The sequence below is a fragment of the Lissotriton vulgaris genome, chromosome 11 (genome assembly GCF_964263255.1).
Source record: "Lissotriton vulgaris chromosome 11, aLisVul1.2, whole genome shotgun sequence".
NCBI lineage: Eukaryota > Metazoa > Chordata > Amphibia > Caudata > Salamandridae > Lissotriton > Lissotriton vulgaris.
Window position 1 is genome coordinate 261,747,871 of NC_141699.1, and position 20,280 is coordinate 261,768,150.

Here is a 20,280-nt window from a genome sequence, read left to right on the forward strand (position 1 = left end):
TCGGGCCAATTATCATGGCCCGCGCTCGAGGGTTATGGTGAATGGTCATGTCTCACCCTTTTTTGCACACTCCCGGGGTACGAGGCAGGGCTGCCCCCTATCTCCCTTACTTTTCGCGCTCAGCATCGAGCCTCTTGCCATTCGGGTACGGGAAGACCCAGATATTGTGGGTCTCCCCTTTTCGGGGGAACAGCACAAAATATCTCTTTTTGCTGACGATGTCTTATTGTCGCTAGCTGACCCCGGGACTTCCCTCCCGCGTGTGCAGGACGTGCTCTCCCAGTTCGAAACGGTGGCGGGATTTCGGGTCAATCCTGGCAAATCCTACATTCTCAACCTCACGCTGCCACCCTCTGAGGTAGCGCGCATCCGACCGCTCACGCCCCTGTCCTGGTCTAGCTCCTCCATACAATATCTCGGGGTCCCGCTGACCTCGTCCGTCGCCACCCTGTATGCGGCTAACTTCCCTCCTCTGCTGACCCAGATACAGGCTGAGCTTAATCGCTGGAAGCCCATGTTTATCTCCTGGTTGGGACGCGTGCATGCCATCAAGATGACGATGCTCCCCAAGCTTCTTTATCTGTTCCAGGCCCTCCCTATTACTTTGGAAGGGTTTTTTTTTCGGCGTCTTAAGTCTATGATTCTGCGCTACATCTGGCAAGGAGGTCGGGCGAGACTCTCCTTTCTTACGCTTCGCCGGCCATTGAGGAAGGGCGGGGCTGGCCTTCCAGACATGCTTCTTTACTACAAAGCGGCGCAACTCCGGGTGCTGGCTGAATGGACCCAAATGGAGTCGGAGAAGCACTGGCTACATATGGACAGGAGTGTGGCGGGTCGTTCTATATGGGACCTGGTTTGGAAGGCGAAGGGGGATCGGCCACGCAACGCCTACATTAGCACCCCTACGAGTACTACTCTGAAGGTCTGGGATTCGGTATCTGGTGATGAAAGATGGACCTCCTTCCCCTCCCCCTTCACGCCTATTCACTTTAACCCAGCGTTTCCGCCGGCTCTTGTTGAGGGGCCCTTTGATGGGTGGAGGACGGGGGACTGCCACGTACTCACACATTTGTTCCATGGTTATGAGCCGCTCACCTTCCAGAATTGCATGCGTGACTATGGGGTGCCACCTACTGAGCGCTACCGGCACGCCCAGCTGCTGCATTGGGCATTGTCGCCTGAGGTACGGGATGCCGCGACGAGGCCTCCCACGGATTTCGAATCTTATATCACTCGCACATCCTCTATGAAAGAGGTGATTTCATTCCTCCACGATTTGCTATTGACCACTGCTATCTCACCTCGCCCTAGATACATGGGTTTGTGGGAGGAACACCTGGGGCGGGATATCTCCGACGAGGAGTGGTCTCATCTCTGGCGTGATCTGCACAGATTTAATCATTCTATTGATCTTCGGGAGGCCCATATGAAGACCATGCTGGATTGGTATCTGTATCCGACCCGGTTGAAAAGGATTTTTCCTTCTGCATCTGACAGATGTTGGCGGGGCTGTGGTCTCCTTGGGGATTTTCGCCATATCTGGTGGGATTGCCCCATCATACGCCCCTATTGGGAGGAGATACTGTCTCATATCAGGGAGATCCTGGGCTACCCGATTCCAGATTCCATTGGCTTCGTGCTCCTGGGCCTTCGGGACTCGCTTTTGGAGCACCAGACCAGGGCTGACAAACACATCCTTTGGCTCTGCTTGGGTGCGGCCAAGTTGACCCTGGCTGCTGCATGGAAGAAGAGGGAGGCCCCTGCTCTTTCCCTTTGGTTCGCAAGGTTGTGGAAGTTGCTGAGTGTGGAGCGTATGGCGGACATTTTCAGAAATAACTTTAAGAACTTTGCTTTCAGATGGGGCCCGCTGGTCCGCTTTCTCTCTCGAGGGTTGCCGTCAGCGGTTTGCCCACCCACCATACGGGCCCTACATCTGTTCCAGGTGTGAAGTCTGCTTGTACGAACGTCTGTTGTTAGGCTGCCACCACCAGGGGGAGGGAAGTAGTGGGGAGGTTGGAGCCTCTGGAGGGGGGGTTTTGGTTTGTTTTTCTTTCCTAGTGGGGGATGGGGACTTTTGTTTTTTCATGTTCGGCCTTGCCGCATTGTCTTCCTCATGGCCGGGACGCTTGGAGGCGCAAATGGACTTGGTCGAATAAGCCTCTGACTCGGATAGCTTTGCCCGGTGCCAGTAAGGGCTCTTGCCCCTCCGGGACTTCTCGGGGGGTTTGATATTGTCCCGGGCGGATTTTTTGAACTCTTTTTTTTTTTTTTTTTTCTGCCCTGAGCGATGACACTGTACGACCCTTCATTACTATTATTGCTGCTTGGCCTTATTGAATTGGCCCCTGCGAGGGCACTCCTTTTTTATTGCATTTCATGTGATTCCATCCCTTCTCTCCTCTGTTATTTCTATCTTTCTGTCTTCTCAATAAAAATATATTTAACAAAAAAAAAGGTGAGGCCAAATATAAGGCTAGGGAGAGAGAGTAGGGAGACGCGGGCACTATGAAATGTGACTAGCCTAATCAGAATAAGGCATTGTAACACGAAGGGGAGAGACTTGTAAGGTAGAAAAAGCGTGGAAGAAAAAATTGATTTTGTATAGCACGGTCATTGTCCAGGAGCATCAGAGCACATTATAAGAGTATATTTACTAACAGTCATTGTGAAAATATGTTTGAGATGCAGCACAGGAAAATAGAACAAGTCAAGCCCACTTAATGAGAATGACAGGAATACAACGCAAGGGATGCACGCGCAGCAGCGCGCATGCTTGTTGCGCGTTCTATCAAGCTGGTCGCCGCTTTGAGAGCACATCCCAAAGCCTCTACTAAATGTCTCTCCGAGCAGCGCATGCACGCTGACTCAGCAAGACCTAAAAAGGGGATGCAGAGGAATAAATAAACAGGAAGTGACATACTAATCGGTACCAATAGCACCCAGGGTGTGAGCTCAAGGTACCAGTAAATTAGATTTCTTCTACAACCTCACGGTCACACAGGACAAATTCTGTTGAGAATTGTAATCGGTAGAGTCTCGAGGTCTAGACATATGATCCTCATGGTTGTCTGTTAGGGCTCAAGAATAGGGCTTGACACCCTTGTCATCCAATCATGAAGAAGCATTCCCACCCCAGCATTAAGAAAACTCTGGGGCATCCATTCTCACAGCTTACTAATCTAGACTTGTATCACCAGTGCCAATACCACAACGTCTTTTGACTTCTACAATAGAGGCAGAACCCATATAATCGGATCTTCCCTTCTTTTTTCAATCCATTCTTCTTCACCCAAATCAATTCACAAAGTCTTGATGTTTTGCACGGAGCAGAATTCTGCCTGTTATAGGTATCCTTGTGTTTCTGTTGATATACATTACAACTATGTTTCTCTGCTCCCCCATTAGGTTCTATTTTACTCTTGTGGGTCCTCAGCTAGGCAGAATTGAGTTTAGAACAGGCTACTCTAACACTCAGACATTCAAACTATAATCTCATGGTCACATTTTTAGGAGCAGTGAGATGGACCCCATTTAATGGAATATTAAGATTAGTTGCTCTCTGAACACGTGATTTCCCAACTATATTCATCTGCTCTGCAAGGTCATTGGCTTTGAGTGCATACAGTCTCTGGTGAACAATTGCCAAACTCTTCAGGAACCTCTCCATTTCTCGAGACTCAAATTGAACACCATTATCTGTAGTGAGATACTTGGGCACTTCTTTGCACGCAAATCCATCCTTCAAAAACTCCAGATCCATTCTTATGTTCACTGCATTCACCCACCTGGTTGAGACCTACTTGGAAGTATAGTCTATTAAAGAGCAGGGCATATCTTTCTACAGGAGAGAGCAAATCCTATAGTCCCTTAATATCAAGACAACATTTTCCCAAGGTACAACTGGGATTGCTATAGGCTCTAAAGTAGCTGAGTGGGTGGTACTTGACATTGTTAGCAGCACAAAGCACGCAATCTCTTGCAACAGCCTCCATTTGCCAATAAACTTTGCACCACTAATACTTCTCCCTCACTCTTCCCTTATTGAGGTTCCTCCTAAGATGTCTCTCATAACTCAAGTTAACTTCCTTTTTCCTGACACTTTCAGGTTGAATCAGTATTTCGGCTCACACGAACTCCTCTTCACACAATGACAACTCATTTCCCACATGCCAAAACAGTTTGACATGTTAGCTTAGCTTCTTATAGTCCGGCCAAACATGAACAATCATCTCTTTGATGATGCAAAATGTCTCATCCTTTTCTGCCTCCTAACCCCTTCTCCAAAGCATTTTTTTTTATTTCAAAATAGTTTTTATTGTTTTTACAACATACAACACATAACATATAGTAAACATCGCACATAGTTGCAGGGTGGCCTCCCAGACAGGCTGTGTTGCCGGCAGAACAATGTCGCCATGTACGAGCTAGGTTTCCCCCCCCTATCCACTGTCTCTGTAGGTGGAGAGGGGTGTAAAGAAAAATGGGAAAGAAAGGAAAGGAGTTAAGGTGGAGAAGAGTAGAGTTAGCATACAGAGGCTAGCTTCATTCTCGTTGCTGACTTGAAACCGGTGAGGGAGAGCCCGCAAGCCACGCACTTCTTTTTGCTTATTGGATTCACGGCGGCTCAAAAAGGTCTAGAAGTTTGTCAAGGGCCGTCCATAGCTCCCTATTAGGCTGTCTCCATGGTGAGTTACGCAGGGCGCTGGTATCCGCGCCTCTGAGGTATGTCACCCAGTTGAGCCATCCCTTAAAGGTTGCCTTGGAGGTGTCCTTCCATTTGGTTAGTACTATTTTGACTGCCGCTGTTAGTAGGAGATCTAGTAGATCTCTATCCTGTTGTGAGTCTAACTCCGCTAATATAAATGTCGTGGTGAGTGTGGCGAAGTCTGGTTTTAGTGTGCACCCTATTGTTTTATTTATGAAGGTGAATATTTTCCTCCAGAATTTTTGGACCTTGGGGCAGTGGTAAATAAGGTGCGCCAGGTCCCCTTTTTCTTTGTCGCATTTCCAGCATTTGTCGTTTTCCCTCAGGCCCAGAGTCGCTAGTCGAGCTGGGGTCCAGTATATTTTATGCAGTAACCAGAATTTTGTTTGGGCTAGGACCGGGGAAATTTTGTTTTGCGTGGGAGAGGCCCAGAGCAGGTGTAAATGTTTCTCGCTTATTGTTGACCCAAGTTGCTTCTCCCAGTACGTGATTGTTTTGTTGTTGAGTTAGGTATCGCTGGGGCGCAGTAGCTTGTAGAGGTGAGATACGCGGTGGCCTATTTTGTTGAGGTTTACCATATATTGTATGATAAAGGGCTTGTGTTTTGCTAGTCTCGCTTTGGTCAGGGCAGTTTTGATTTTAAGGAAGTTGTACAACTCTATGTCCGGTAGCTTGTGCTTTTCTCTTAGCATGTTGAAGGAGGCAGGGCTTCCATCTTCAGCTGTGCCGGGTATGTGATACCCCTCCTTTTCCATGTTTCTATGGAGAGGGGTTTCCCCCTGTACTTTATCTTGGTGTTAGCCCACAGTGATTCCCACATTGAGTTTTTAACGCTGTGCTCCATTTTCTGGTCTATTTTAAGCAAGGCATTCCTTGTGTTTTTGAATATTGGATTTGTTGCCTTTGTATGTTTGTTAGCTGTAAGGAGAGCTATTGGGTTTAGGTTGCCCAGTATGACTCTCTCACAGGTGATCCAGACTGGCGTGTACTCCTGGGCGGGCAGGACCCAGTATGCCCCCTGTTTCGCCAAGCAGGCAGTTTGGAAAGTTTTAAAATCCGCCAAATTTAGTCCCCCCCCAGTTTCTTGTTTAGCCTTAGCTTTTTAAGGCTAATCCTCGCTTTTTTGTCGCGTCATATGAAATTATTTACCATGTTGTCAATTTTGCAGTGGAACTCGTCAGTTAATATAAGAGGGAGCATGCTCGACAGGTAATTAACCATTGGGGTGATCATCATCTTTATTGTCTCAATCCTTCCCCACCATGTCATGAATTTGGGTGACCAGGCCTCCAACATTTTGTTTTACTCAATTCATCCTGAAGGAATCCACAGGACTAAAACGATAATTCCCTCCAATGGGTAGGTTAGATAAGTAATCCACAAAATTTTTTTTAACCCCTGGCAGGTATTTCACCTGAAAAATACATTCTTCCAATTCATCACTCCACCTTCTTATTGAATGAGTGACTTACTCCCCTCCTTTTCATGAGAACATTTGGATCAAAGGACTGTAATCTGATCTGGCTGTGAAATGGAGACCCCCCCCACTGGCAAATCTTGAAGTGGCTTATTGCTAAACCACATGTGAAGTGGTTTAGCAAGTGAAGACAATTGATCTCCCTTCACCATCAACAGTTTGAGTTAAGACTGCACCCACGCCCTTCAGACTCACATCAGTAGTTAAGTTGGTTTTTTGACATACATCAGAATGTCCGAAGGTGGATATCTTTCGAATCTCTTCCTTAATAGCACAGAAAGCAATAGCATAATCACCTGTCCAAAGAAAGGTTGTCCCTTTTCCCGAAAGTATCCTTATAGGTTGTACTACACTATCTGTTTGTTGGATACAAACTTTGGGTAGTATTGCGCTAGTCCCTGAAAATATCTCACCTGTTATTTATCAACTGGAACAGGAGTTGTAATGTATGAATACTGTCAGTTCTAGCTAGGGTCTAACACTCTCATTGGAAATTATGTGTCCAAGACATGTTATGGATGTGACCCTGAACCATTGCTTTTCCTTGTTCACAGTTAAACCACATTACAAAATACTCCCTAATACCCACCTCAGAATATCATAATTAACCGCTCTGTCCTTTCAAAGATTAAAATATCGTATTGGAACACCAATACGAGTGAGCGCCCTCCAGCGTTATCTTCATAATCCTCTGCAAATAAGTGTCAATAAAGGTCAAACCAAAATGCACCCTTGTACATCTGTAGGCCCCCAAGAGGTGTTCTAAAGAGGTTAAATGTCCTGCAATTGAACCTGATGATGAGTTCATAACACGGTAGATTTTTAAAGTCTCTGATATATTCGGTCCACCCATATACATTCGTACAGATTGCAATGGTCCACACACTTCCTTATACAATTGCCCGCATTTTCGGGCACCAGGACCACAGTTGTAAATTATTCTGATGACTCAATTTTCACTATTGCTCCTTTATCTAGTAACCTATTTAATTTGTCTTTAATTGACTCCAGAATTAAATTAGGAGCTCTGTGGATCTTGTAAACGCATGTTTGGTGCCATTTTTAGAATGGTTTTACGTTGAAATTACTTCATAAGACTCATGTCTTCTCTTTGAAAACACCAGGGAACTATTCCCAATTATCTATATATTCACCCAGATTGACCACAGTTTAACATGCTGAGAGATTTGTAGGGTAGGGGATTATGCCCTTGTCTCTCTGATAGTAAATGACGACAGGAGTAAAACCCATAGACGGGCTGAGATCTGGGTAAGTAAGCAAAAGCTAGCAACAATATCTCAACTGGTTTCAATGAGGGAGGCTAATACACATGTATGTACACGACATTACAAAAAGAAAAGAGGGAGACTCGTAGTAATTTGTTCAAACGTGCTCATGGCATCATATATTTGAAATTGCAGTTCATACAAAACAGTTATATCAGCAGTGTGAGCATGAATTGCAAAGGCAACCCAAAGGAACTTGGTGCACTTTGTTCTCGTGACACAATAAGTGAAGGCGCAAGTGACAAGTGGAGAAAACAGCGAAAGATGCAAAGTGACAAAGTGATGAAAGATATGTACAGAAATATATGGTTCAACAAAAATAGTTATTTACAGTGATTAATCAAGGTTTTTAGACATTTCTATGAACTATAGCTGAGTATGTGCCGTGAGTGGCGCTGATAAATCGGTCAAATAGCTATTTTTGTTGAACCATATATTTCTGTACATATCTTTCATCACTTTGTCGCTTCGCGCCTTTCACTGTTTTCTCCACTTGTCACTTATTGTGTCACGAGCACAACATGCACCAAGTCCCTTTGGTTTGCCTTTGCAGTTCATACAAAACAGTTATATCAGCAGTGTGAGCATAAATTGCAATTTCAAATATATGATGCCATGAGAAATTTTGAACAAATTACTACGGGTCTCCCTCTTTCCTTTTTGTAATGTAATGTACATACATGTGTATTTGCCTTCCTCATTGAAACCAGTTGAGACCTTGTTGCTAGTTTTTGCATGTCCCTCTGATGGCACCACTGTAGAAGATTATGCCCCTTCCAGCAAAATACATTTTTCCTACTGTATTCCATCCTCATCACCATTGTTGTGGCCTACCAATAATAGGTCATAGATCCATGTTTCAGCAAACAATTTATTGTAAGTGTTTCAGCTGCACACCACCAACAACATTTTCCCAGGGCGTCTCCAACTGCCATTACATAGAACCTTCAGCCAAACGTGAATTCCATCCTGCGTGGACAGCGTTCCAGCAATAAAGGGAAAGAAAAACCTGAGGTTAGAATACTAAAGGACAGCTCTCAACACATAGCTCTCTCTGGGATAACGAGAAAAATGGTGAAGAGCAAATAACAAAACTATTATGAACATAATCCTTACAAACATTGGCTATCCTTGTAGGGCTGGCTTTAAGGTGCTGCATTCTACACTCACAAGACATACCATACCGCTCAACCTGCATTCACATGGATGCTTCACCCTGCAATTACACAGAATCTGGTTTGGCTTGCATTCAGAGAGGCACACTATTCAAGCTGCATTCACACAGGCATACCACTCACCTTTCACACCCTATATAGAACACTTAAACAGAAAAAAATCCTGCACTCAAAACACAGCTAACACTGCACTAACACAGGCACACATCTCACAGCTTGTGCTCACCCTGGCAGACCCCTCATCCAGCACTCCTACAGACACATCTCTCCACTCACAAAAGCACACTCATCATGCAACCCACAGCACAATACAATCGGACATCTGCACTGGGAAGCATAACCTTAAAATCAGAAACAGAGAGGATGATGATGAAAGTGACTTGTAAGGCAAGCAGCTACTCCAAAGAGTATCTCAGCGCTCTGCACAGTCAGAAGTGAAAATAGGTCAATTCGTTGGAATCTGGCCCAAAAAGTCAAGTTTTCAACGTTTTTTAAAACACTGTAATGTTGCTTACAGCCCGGAGCTCAAGAGGGTGCTTGTTCCAAGTTGTAGGTCCAAAATGGGCCAGTGATCTTCCTCCAGCTCTAGCATGTCAATTTCTGGGAGTCTCTGCTAGTAGTGTATTGGCAGACCACAGGTTTCTTGATGGAACATAGAAACAACCTTGATCTGAGGTAGACTGCACCGGTCTGATACAGTGATCTGTGAACTAGCACTAGTATCTTGAACAGGGTTATTTTCCTGCTAGGAAGCCAGTGAAAAGCATGCAGATGAGGGTACATATACTGTTTAACAGGCACATAAAAAAAAATCGAGCCGCCGCATTTTGGACCACTTAAAACTTCTCCAGCAGGTAAGGTACTCTAGGAAACCAAAATAGAGGACATTACCTTAGTCCAACGGTGATCAGGGCCTGGATAATCGTTGTTGTTTTGCTGTGAAGGACAGATAGTGTAAAAACCTTTTCAGGGAACTCGTTATACCAAAGCAAGTGCCAACCACTGACTTAATTTGTGGCCTAAAAGACAAGCTATCCTCAAATTTGACCCCTAAGTTCTTGACAGTGCCTCCCTGAGGGCCTGAAGGGGAGGGCATTTTCGGGTCAGAAAGTGTGCCAAGTTTCTGGACAAATTAATCCAGAAAAAGAGAATCTCCGTTTTTTTCAGCATTGCTGAAACAGTGAGCCGGGGCTGGTGCCTAAGACCCCCTCAGCTTGCTAGTTACCAAATACACATGCCATAACTGTACAGATATTTATTTCTGGGGCTTCAGTAACTGCAAGGTGTTGCATGATAAATTGATACATTTAAACTGACTCTGAACTTCCTTTCAAGCCTCATTTTGAAATTTCATGTGACTGCTGATGCCTTTTTTTAATGTGGATACATTGAGTTGCCGCTGGGGAGCCATTACACCACATTCAGAATACAGATAACAGAGTCCTCCATCCTTATATTGTGTATGAAGGATTTGAGAGCCCACTGATGACTATGGTCTATCTAAGGGACGTGACAACACCTCTGAGGGCCTGAATTACTAGTTAGGCCGTGCAAGGGGGCAGAAATACCGAATCTGTTTGGTAAATCCTCCTCAGCACCATCCAGTGACCTGTTATTTTGCCTAGAATGGGGAGTAAGACCCGAAGCCTGGTTTTATCAGATACTAGCAGCCCGCCCCAGCGTTGCCTTTAGCAGAAAGGGGCTGGGGGCAGCATTTGATGCTTGCGTGCCCGTCCCTCTGTGCACTCCCGACCCCCTCCCTCCTCGACTCCCTCAAGTCCCGACTCCTCCCGCCCGTCCCTCTGTGCACACCCGCTCCGACCCCCTCCCGCCCCGACTTACTCCCGCCCCGACTCCCTCCCGTCCCGACTCCCTCCCCGACTCCCGCCCGCCCTGACTCCAATGTGCATTTACCTTACCTGAGCTGCCGCTGCCTTCCCGCGCTCCTCACTTCACCGCAGCTTCATGTCCGCCGCTCGTCATGACGCACCTGAGCCGCCGCTTCTCCCTCGCTCCTCACTTCACCGCCGCTCCATGTCCGCCGCTCGTCATCACGTACGTCGCGGGCTCGCGGCCAGCGCTACGTCGCGGCCAGCACAGCGTCGCGGCCGGCGCTACTTTCAGGGCACTACTTTTTTTTTTAAGTTATATTTTTAAATTTACGTTTTTTTAAATTTTTTATCGCCTATGTCCATCTGCACACCCTGACAATTTCTACAATGTATCGGGTGTGTGGATTGGCGCTGTGGTTCTCGAGTTTACCTGGCTCAAAGGTGTGTGTTCTCTCTTTATAATAGTAGTATGGATAAATCCATGCGGCTCTTCATTCTGTGTTGACTAACCAGCCCTTTTCCGGGTGGAAATGAAAGTGTGCAATCAACGCAGATCGGGAGGGGGTTAGGTAAGAACTGCAACAGGGTAGGCTGTTGCCAGGCAAATGGCACCCTTCCATGCTTCCCTCATTCAGTAGGAGGGGTCGGTGAGGGCTGGGGGTGCTGGTGTTAGCAGCCACGGTCCAACCTGCACTCAGTTTTAGTGGCTGACTTTTCCTGCCTGTGAAATAGGCCCCGGTAGTCCATCGCCTGGAAAATACAGGCTTTCAGTGTCGGGTCAGTGATAAGGATTTTGTCACCGATAAAGTGGCACTGTACCACTAGTCCTTCCTGACAATGGGCCCACATTTGTGGATTTTACAACAAATCTAGCAACCCTTCACCTGAAGGAGGCTCCCGCACCACTTGAAAGATGCAATGTGAAAGGTTAAAGAATATTTTTTCTTAGTCGTACCCCTCACATTAGGTTAATTGTACCACAGCTGAATAATTAGCGTACAAGTAAAGTATATACCTCATACGTCAGAACCATCAAACATGAATCTGGAAGAGTCAGGCAAATGGGCTGTATTCCTAAATTCTAATTATAATTAAGTTGAAACCAATTTTGGATATAGTTTACTTCTCTGTCTCCAGTTAAAGCCATTCAGGGTCTAGCCGGAAACTCACCGGCGCACTGAATTAAAAGCTAAAATCTAGTCTAGGATTTTCCATAGCAGTAGAGTTTGTCTGCCATAATTATCAAGCTCTGTGCCTGGCACAGTTATTGGGGTACTCTCACTGAGTGGGATAATTTATTGCCACTGTTAATGTGTAATAAAGTCCGAGGACCAACAGCTCCACATCTGTCTTGTAAAAATAGTGTATAGGGATTTCTTAAGCTGACCATTGTATTGCCTTTTGACCTCTTCAAGTTCAATAGATCAGTTAAGTGCAAACCTGACACCGAACAGTTGCACAGTTTCAAGTAGTCATTTCCTCCAACAATCCTTACAAGCAGGACCGACGTATGCAGTATGTGTGTAAAATACTGTGAAAATTAATTTTGTATCTACTGGCTCACTTATTATGCACCTAGGTTGTTTCTCTAGTTTATACCACACAGAGGCCCACTTCTGTTACCAGACTAGACAAGGTCTTACTAAGATGTTCCCAATCCCCATCTTAATGTTAAGTTCTTCTGTTACTTGAGTTTCACTTTTGTGACTGGTGCCAGGTTCGAAATTGTGTTTTGAGTGCAAGGCTGCAGAAAAATGCCAATAACTGTAGTACTGTAATATGAAGTCACAAAACATTACTTTAATTAAGTGTGTTATCCTCTTTGTTTCCTGACTTGTCTAAACTTTCCCAGTGTGAAGGGTCTATCTCCTCCACTGGGGAAGAGAGAGAGGACATTAGACTTTGGTATTTTACAGAGCCATGACGGTTTCTGGCAAAAATGTGCTGAGATTGGTTGAGGCTTACATTCCTTTATGCCCCCTTAAAATCGAAGATAAATCATTGTGCACAAATGAATTTACCTATCCCATCTCCTCACCCAACCGTCTCCCATTGGATTAATTTAATGCAGGTGGGAGATAGTGATTTGCCAGTGGCAGATGAAGAAAGCTGGATTGGTGTGGTGCCTGTCGGAGAAGAGCAAGGCGAGATCAAGATAAGTAATAAAATGGAGGAATCTTTCACTGCCAGCGTAATGAATAAGGTATGTAAGCAACAAGCTGAGGACCTTATAAAACGTACTTCAGTAATTCTATACTCCAATCACCGATGACATTTGTCACTATAGAACAAGTACAGACATGTGTGCGTCCGAGCCAGTGAGCATTTACCAACAGTTCCACACAGAACCTCACCAACTAATGATAACTATCCTGTCAATATTAGTCACTGAGTACAGGACCCAGCAGGAATTGAGCCCCTGGCATTGCAAAGGGAACAGTAATCGCTTTACCAGCCGGCAAGCATAGATCCCACGTGTCTCAACCTCCAAGCACATAACCCGTTTGAACCACATACTGGGAAAGGATGCCTCTGCCCTCAGTTTAGTGGGCACTAAACCCTAACTCTTGATAAGTGGGTGTTTACCACTCATTGTGTTATGTAGCTACGGATCTACCATTCATTCTGTAAAATACCCTACGTCTACCACCTGGTGGCACAGAACCAGAGGTTTACCACCCTGTGGGCACAGATACTGTGATTGCCATCCCTTAGGGTCAGAGCTTAGTTCCTTACTAGATTTTCCAGTCGGCAAGCAAAGAATTTTCATTCAGATTATTACTTGACTATTGCACCTTACAGAGCATAGTAGGTTTATGTTCCTTTACAAGCCATACTATTGCAGTATTTGGTAATTTATCCCCACAAATTACATTCCTGTTATACAATGCCAGCTGTGTCAATAACTGGACCCATCTAGGACAATGCATCTGAGATAGTACACTCTTTATGAGAGCAATTGGTATTTGTGTGGCACTACTTTTAGTTGATGGCATTACTATTAATCTGAATTGTTTTTTACAATAACTGAATATGAAAAGGAGATGTTCCTCTTCAAAAAAGAGTACTCTATCACTTTTTGTTTTTGTCTTCATTATGGGGTACTAAATTTCTTGAGATGAGGTGTGTGGTGCATAGACGATTAAAGGAAATGTTTGTTCTCTACTGAGAATAATGACATATTGATGTATTTTAATTTGTGGCCAATATTCCATAATCATCGTTTTGGAGTTAACAACAGAAGGCAACTTAAGAGCGAACACTTCAGAGCAGGAAACATATTACGTGTCTATAGATTCCCTTAATAAAACGACATAAACAGTCAGTAAGGTTTGCGGAAGATTGGGTTGTGGCCAGAACTATACCTCTGCCGTTCAGTGTCGTATGGACTGAGTGACTCCATCATGCTTAGGACACTCTAGGTGATGCTGTCTTTGTCTACATCTCTGTCTCACTCCCTACAGATGAAAAGAGCCTTGGTCCTGGGGGCATCAGCCCTGCTGCTCCTCGCGCTGAACCAGAGCACAGTCCGTGAGGTAGGCCACAAGTCACTACTGCTTGCATGTAAGCTTCAACTCCTTTCCCTGTATCTTGCTTGCCCAGTATGAGTAAATTAACCCTGGCGATAAGTCTAGACAGAAGATTGAGAACATGTATGATGTTGCTGTGAAGTTGATGAAGTATGTAGGCAGCCAAGCCTTGTTTAACATTGAATCCAAGTAAAATGTGTCCAGGGGTTTGCCCTTGAAGAATTTTAGGTGATGATGATGATTAACTAATTCTGAGATGTTTACCCTGATACACTGGAATCATGTACTGGAATTGAAAAGTCTTACTAACATCTTTGCGTTTGTTGAGCAAATAAAACAGAAATGCACTGAACTGATCATAGGTTAGGGAACTGTGGAATTTTAGTTTACGATCTGAACATTATCTGCGCCAACTTGTCACCTATGCACTACGTGCACGGCAGCCATTCTAGGTCACCTATGTACTACGTGCACGGCAGCCATTTTAGATATCATGGTCTCCCTGTCCACAATCGATCGCCAGCACGTCCCCTCTGACCCAGCAAGCATCCTCCGCGCACCCTGGCTCCCCCTCCCTCCTCCTTCTGAGCACGACCCTTCTGCATGACCCTGTCCATGAGAGTCACGCCAGCGCCCGACCAGCACCTCCTCCCCTCCCATGAATGCCCCTCTGTTGATCAACCTCCCTCCTGCACTGGATTGTCCACGCAGCATGAATACCTCTCCATTGATGGCCCCTCACCCCGTGTCCGACTGTCCACACAGGTCCGAGGCCATTGCCTAAGCCGAGAAATACCATTTACTGCCCTTATTGTATGAGGTCGCTCTCCTTCAAAGGACCCTCTATTGATCCAGGCCTCCCCACCCCCTGTGACATGATCAGGCGCACACATCCCAAGACTCGACGAAACACTCAGCTGCGTGATGACCCTCTCTCTTATCAGCAGGTTGAGGACCTCTATTGTGAATGTATATGGGGGTGGGATTAACACGAGGATTACGGGGATGTCTTTTCCCATGCTCTACAAAGTTGTGATTGTATGAAAGGAAGGTCACATGCCATAAACCAGTGTATAAGAGGCCAGGCCTCTGAGTGGCTGTTAGAGCACCTCGAGACGATACCTTGTTGTCTGATCTGATGTGTTCTGCTCCGTCGGAATAAAACTTCTGTTTCCTGCCTTCTGGTCTCCGGCGCCTGCCTCATTGCTTGATAAATTTGAATGGTACAAGGGCGGTTAGCGCCGGGCAAATCTTGAGAAAGGTCCTAGCCCTACCTTTTTCTACAATTTGGCGTCCCAAAGCGTGGGGCCCATCAGCGACATGTGGATCCAGTGGGAGAGGTCCCGATGACAGAGTGAACGACTGCAACGATCGGGAAGAGCTCATGTCCGATAGACCCTCGTCTGACAGCCGATCATCCGACCTTCACTAGTTCTGAACAGACCTCTCTCGAGTGATCTACGGTCCTGACTGGGAACCATCAGGAGTGCCGCGAACATCACGAAGGAGAGAGGACGATCGGGCGCTGGATCCAGAGGACAGGAAACCGTCCATGCGGTCCGGGTAAGGTCGTGCAAACACGACGAATTAAGGAGAATTGTTTATGTTTGGATAATACTAGTATTACGCTTTGTTGAAACCCTCTGGAGATTCACTGTCTGCAAACGGGGAAAAACAAACAGGCTCTCTCTTTGCAAGCAGTGAAGGATAGGTAACGCAGACTTTTGTCCCCGTTGTAATCCGTCGTGCCTATCTTCCTCCCCCACTGTTTCCCGAACTATCGTTCGTGGATTATTGACTGGAGATTCTTTGTCTGCAAACAGGGAAGAACAAGGTCTCTCTTTGCAGGTAGAGAAAGAGTGGGTAGCGATAGCTTTTCGTGCCCACTTATTCTCCCCACTGGATTGTTTGATTGGCCGATTATTCGGTATTGGTTCTTTTTGAGGTATTCACGGCCTCCAAATAACGTAGAATAGAAATATTCTGTCTAGTCTTTGTCCGCCGTGATAAGACAGGTAGTGCAGACTTTTGTCCCCGGTGTAGACCGTCATGCCTGTCTTCTCCCCACTGGTTGGTAGCCTGTTTAGCCCGGACCGCTTATTAGAGATGAACCATCCAGCTCCACTGGAGGGCACCCCTAATAAGGACATGTTCACTAAGTATGGACTAGTCGCTATAGCTTACACTAGACTATGGCATAAATACACGAAAAAGAACCCTGAAAGTCAGTGGCCACTGATAGGTTCCTTTAATGAAAATAAACTAAAAACATTAGAAATAGCGCTCCAGAAGAATAAGACCACGCCCACCATGCTCGATAGTATCGGCATGTGGCGCAAAGAAACGGAACAACGAAAGAGAAGAGAAGAAGCGAAAGTAGGGAAAGAATTACGAAAGGCAGCCCACCTAGCCGCAAAGCAACTAGAAGAGGAAATAAAAGAAAGAAACGAAGCTACACAAAACCAAGAATCAGGGTCAACAGGCCAATGTCCTGTTAGGACCCCCTCTGCACTCTACCCTGAACTACCCTCCAAACAACGGGCAAACGATGAGTTATTGCTAGGTCCCCCACTCATCTACATGCCCCCTCCATATGCTCCCAGCCAACAAAACCTGCAAGCTCCGAGTGTGAGTGAGAGTGACCCTAGGGCTAGTGCACCGGCCCTCACGGCCTCCGCTCCAGCCACATTAACAACTTCGTCAGACGACCCCGAGGCTAGCAAACAATCATCAGCCAGGTTTAATAGGTTAAGCAAAGATGAGCGAGATGGGATCGACAAAATAGCAAAGACATTGGTAGAGCGAAGGGAGAGCGAAGAATACACAATGAGCATGTATAATTCATATGCCGGCAGCCACAGACGGCATTTTATCTTGCGATTCAGCTATTACACCCTGAACGCATATGAAGATAGATATCAGAGTAAGGGTCCCGCCAAGCTGACAACGCTGTATAGGAAAATTGACGTTGGGGATGGGACTGAATGTGAGGCGACGGAGCTCTTCATGCAGATGCTTGAGGTCTTCCGCCACCTTACGGAACAAAAACCAGAAACCAAGGTTACAGTCCCTGAAACGACCTCAGTAGAAGTAGTCAATACTATGATGCCTATCAGAGAAGCGGCTCCTTACTGGATCCCGCCACGGGGCCAGGGAACGAGCGATGATATTAATAACGAAAATGCAAAAGGGAGGGTTGTGTACAATTGGGTTTACCAACCATGGGACCGACAAGATATCCTCACCTTTAAGCAAACCCTTCCCGACTTAAGGAAGAACCCGACAGCATTTTATACCGAATTAGGCACAGCCTTGGGTTCAACGATAATGACTTTAGCAGATATTGACTTGTTCTTTGGGCTATGTCTGCCGGCTGACGTGTGGAAGCAAATCCGGAAGGCTGACCACGCGGACCTGTTCGGACATACCTGGGACCAACTCGGTAAACTAGATAGACAGCGAGAGCCGGGGAGCAAACCAGTGAAAGACATACTGGAACTCCCAGATAAAATAGTCCAGAAATTAAAAACACTGGTCCCGGAACGAAAAGTAGACTGGTCGATAGTAACGGCCTGTCGACAGAAACCCCAGGAAGATGTGTCAGAATACTTCTCCCGATTCGAGACAGTGTTCTCCGACTACAGTGGCCAGGACATGACCACTGCAACCGGACAGCACCTGTTTGTGCAAAATTACGTAAAAGGCCTGACACAAGAAGTCTCCCAAAAACTGCAGATGAGCGAGAGTAGTTGGGGAGCCTCCAAACCCGCAGCTATCCTTCAGATGGCTCAGTATTACGAGCACCAAAAGAATGAGAATGACAGGGCGTCCGAGAAAAAGAAGAAAGATTTAAAGGAAAGGGTAATGATAGCCCAGATACAGGGTATAGCGCTGGGACGGGAACATCAAAGGGGGAACTACCAATCAAGCACCCCCAGAGATCTACCTCCTAAGGATCACACCCCAACGTCCCACACTGGACGTAGAGACATTAGCCATGACCAATGCGCCTTCTGTAAAGGGTTTGGCCATTGGAAATACCAGTGTCCGGTTGTGCTAGAGATGAATAAAAATAGGGACTCCAGGGATGTGGCAAGTGGTCCGAGAAATGGGATACAAGGACGAGGGCACACCAATGGCACCTGCAATGACAGATCAGGGAGACTGAACACATTTGACCGTCCCCGACAGAACCAATATCAGCTGTCCGAAGGTGAAAATGCCCCCGACTTCGCATAGGACTGCCAGGGGCAAGGGAGGGATCCAGTCGAGCTCTGTGTTGACCAGCAAGGTCCTTATGTCACCGCTAAGGTCCTGGGTACAGAGTCCCCATTCTTGGTAGACACTGGGGCGACACGTAGTGTGTTATCAAAACGACTGATTCCAAGGGCACCCTTGTCTGGCTCACACATAACGTCGATAGGTTTCGATGGGACGCCCTCCACTAACCCCCTGTCCGTACCTATTACCTTTGACCTAGAAAACAACACTACTGACGCGACATTTCTCCTCTCCTCCAACTCCCCTGACGCCATTATGGGCATTGACTTACTGAAGCATTTTCGAGCTACCATTAGGTGTTCCCCAGATGGAATACGAGTCATCCTGTACGACAACCCAGACATGCCCAGATCCCGTCCCCCACGACACATGTGCTCTATAACTGACGCTGACCTATCCCTGCTTGACACCCTACCTCCGTACCTGTGGGCCAAAAATGACTCTGATGTGGGGCGAATGATGATTGATCCTATTCACATAACTGTACGACAGGACGCTATGCTCCCGAAACTCCCGCAGTATCGGATATCACCAGAGGGTGAGAAGGCACTGGTAGCGATCATTCAGTCTCTGGTAGATGCAGGAGTGGTTGAAGAGGTGGTTAGCAACGTCTGCAACAGCCCAATCCTACCCATTGTTAAGAAGCAAGGTGAAGGAGATGAGAAAGCGTACCGCTTCATCATCGACCTGCGAGAAATTAACAAAGTGGTTGTACCCCAATATCCTGTGGTCTCTGATATCACCACCATTTTGACCCTCATCCCGTCCACTGCCACCACCTTCTCTGTTGTCGACCTTAAAAACGCGTTTTTCTCTATCCCCATTCATCCAGATAGCCGTTATCTGTTCGGCTTCACCTTAAAATCCCGTTCGTACCGATTTTGTAGAGCTCCCCAGGGGTACACTGAAAGTCCCAGCATTTACAGCCAGGCCCTCAAAAGACAGCTGGATGCCTTCCAGCTACCGGAGGGAGTGGTGTTGATCCAATATGTCGATGATATCCTTTTGGCGGCTGACACCACCCCGCTTGCAACGACAGCCACCGTTCAACTCCTACACTTCCTTGCAGAAAATGGCCATAAAGTCTCCAAAAAGAAGTTGCAGTTCTGCCAGCCACAGGTGACTTACCTGGGCCATCTCCTGTCCAAAGAAGGGAGAAAACTTACACCCGACCGAATCCAAACCATCTTAGACACCCCCATCCCGAAGACACAAAAACAAGTCCGCTCTCTGGTTGGCCTAACCTCTTTTTGCAGACAGTGGTTACCTAATTACAGCCTCATTGTGAAACCATTACTTGCCCTGCTGACCAAAGACGTCCCCTCCCCGCTTCCTTGGACCACTGAGTGTCAAGCCTCCTTTAAGGAATTACGGGATGCACTCTGCTCAGCACCCGTCCTCGGAACGCCGGATTACTCCAAACCCTTCTCCCTCTTCACCCATGAAAGGGAGGGATGTGCATTGTCTGTCCTGACTCAATCGATTGGTCTTAAGCAGCGCCCTTGTGCCTACTTCTCCGCCACTCTTGATCCTGTAGCCAGAGCCTTACCTGCCTGCCTTCGAGCAGTAGCTGCTGCTGCTGTCTCAATCCGTCAGAGCGAGGGAATAGTACTTTCCAATCCCCTCACAGTGCTAGTACCCCATGCAGTCGACACCCTCTTGAACCAGACCAAAACCCAGCACCTGACTAGCGCACGACTGACAGGGTACGAGTTGACTTTGCTTGCACCCCACATCACACTAAAGAGATGCACAACTTTGAATCCTGCCACATTGTTACCCCTGCCTGAAAATGACCCCGACATTCCTCCCATCCACGACTGTGTGACCCTCACGGACGAACAGACTAGGAGTAGGGTTGACCTCCGAGACACTGCTTTTCCTGACCCCGATGGAGAGCTATGGGTAGACGGCTCATGCATCAAACTTCCAGATGGCACCACTTCAGCTGCCTATGCAGTAACGACGACCCGGACAGTAGTTGAGACAGCCTG

At 46.6% G+C, this 20,280-nt stretch overlaps 1 protein-coding gene across 2 annotated transcripts in view; it reads left to right on the plus strand.

Moving 5' to 3' along the window:
- The window catches only part of RNF215 (ring finger protein 215), a 145,357-nt gene that overhangs the window by 11,586 nt on the left and 113,491 nt on the right, over positions 1-20,280 (plus strand). For both annotated transcript variants that reach the window (XR_015300894.1, XM_086943205.1), the window contains exons 2-3: positions 12,547-12,678; positions 13,940-14,011. Coding sequence is in view for 1 of the 2 variants with exons in the window: in XM_086943205.1 (XP_086799331.1) it covers positions 12,547-12,678; positions 13,940-14,011 (204 nt within the window). In the remaining variant the exon portion in view is untranslated. The remainder of the gene's footprint in view (positions 1-12,546; positions 12,679-13,939; positions 14,012-20,280) is intronic.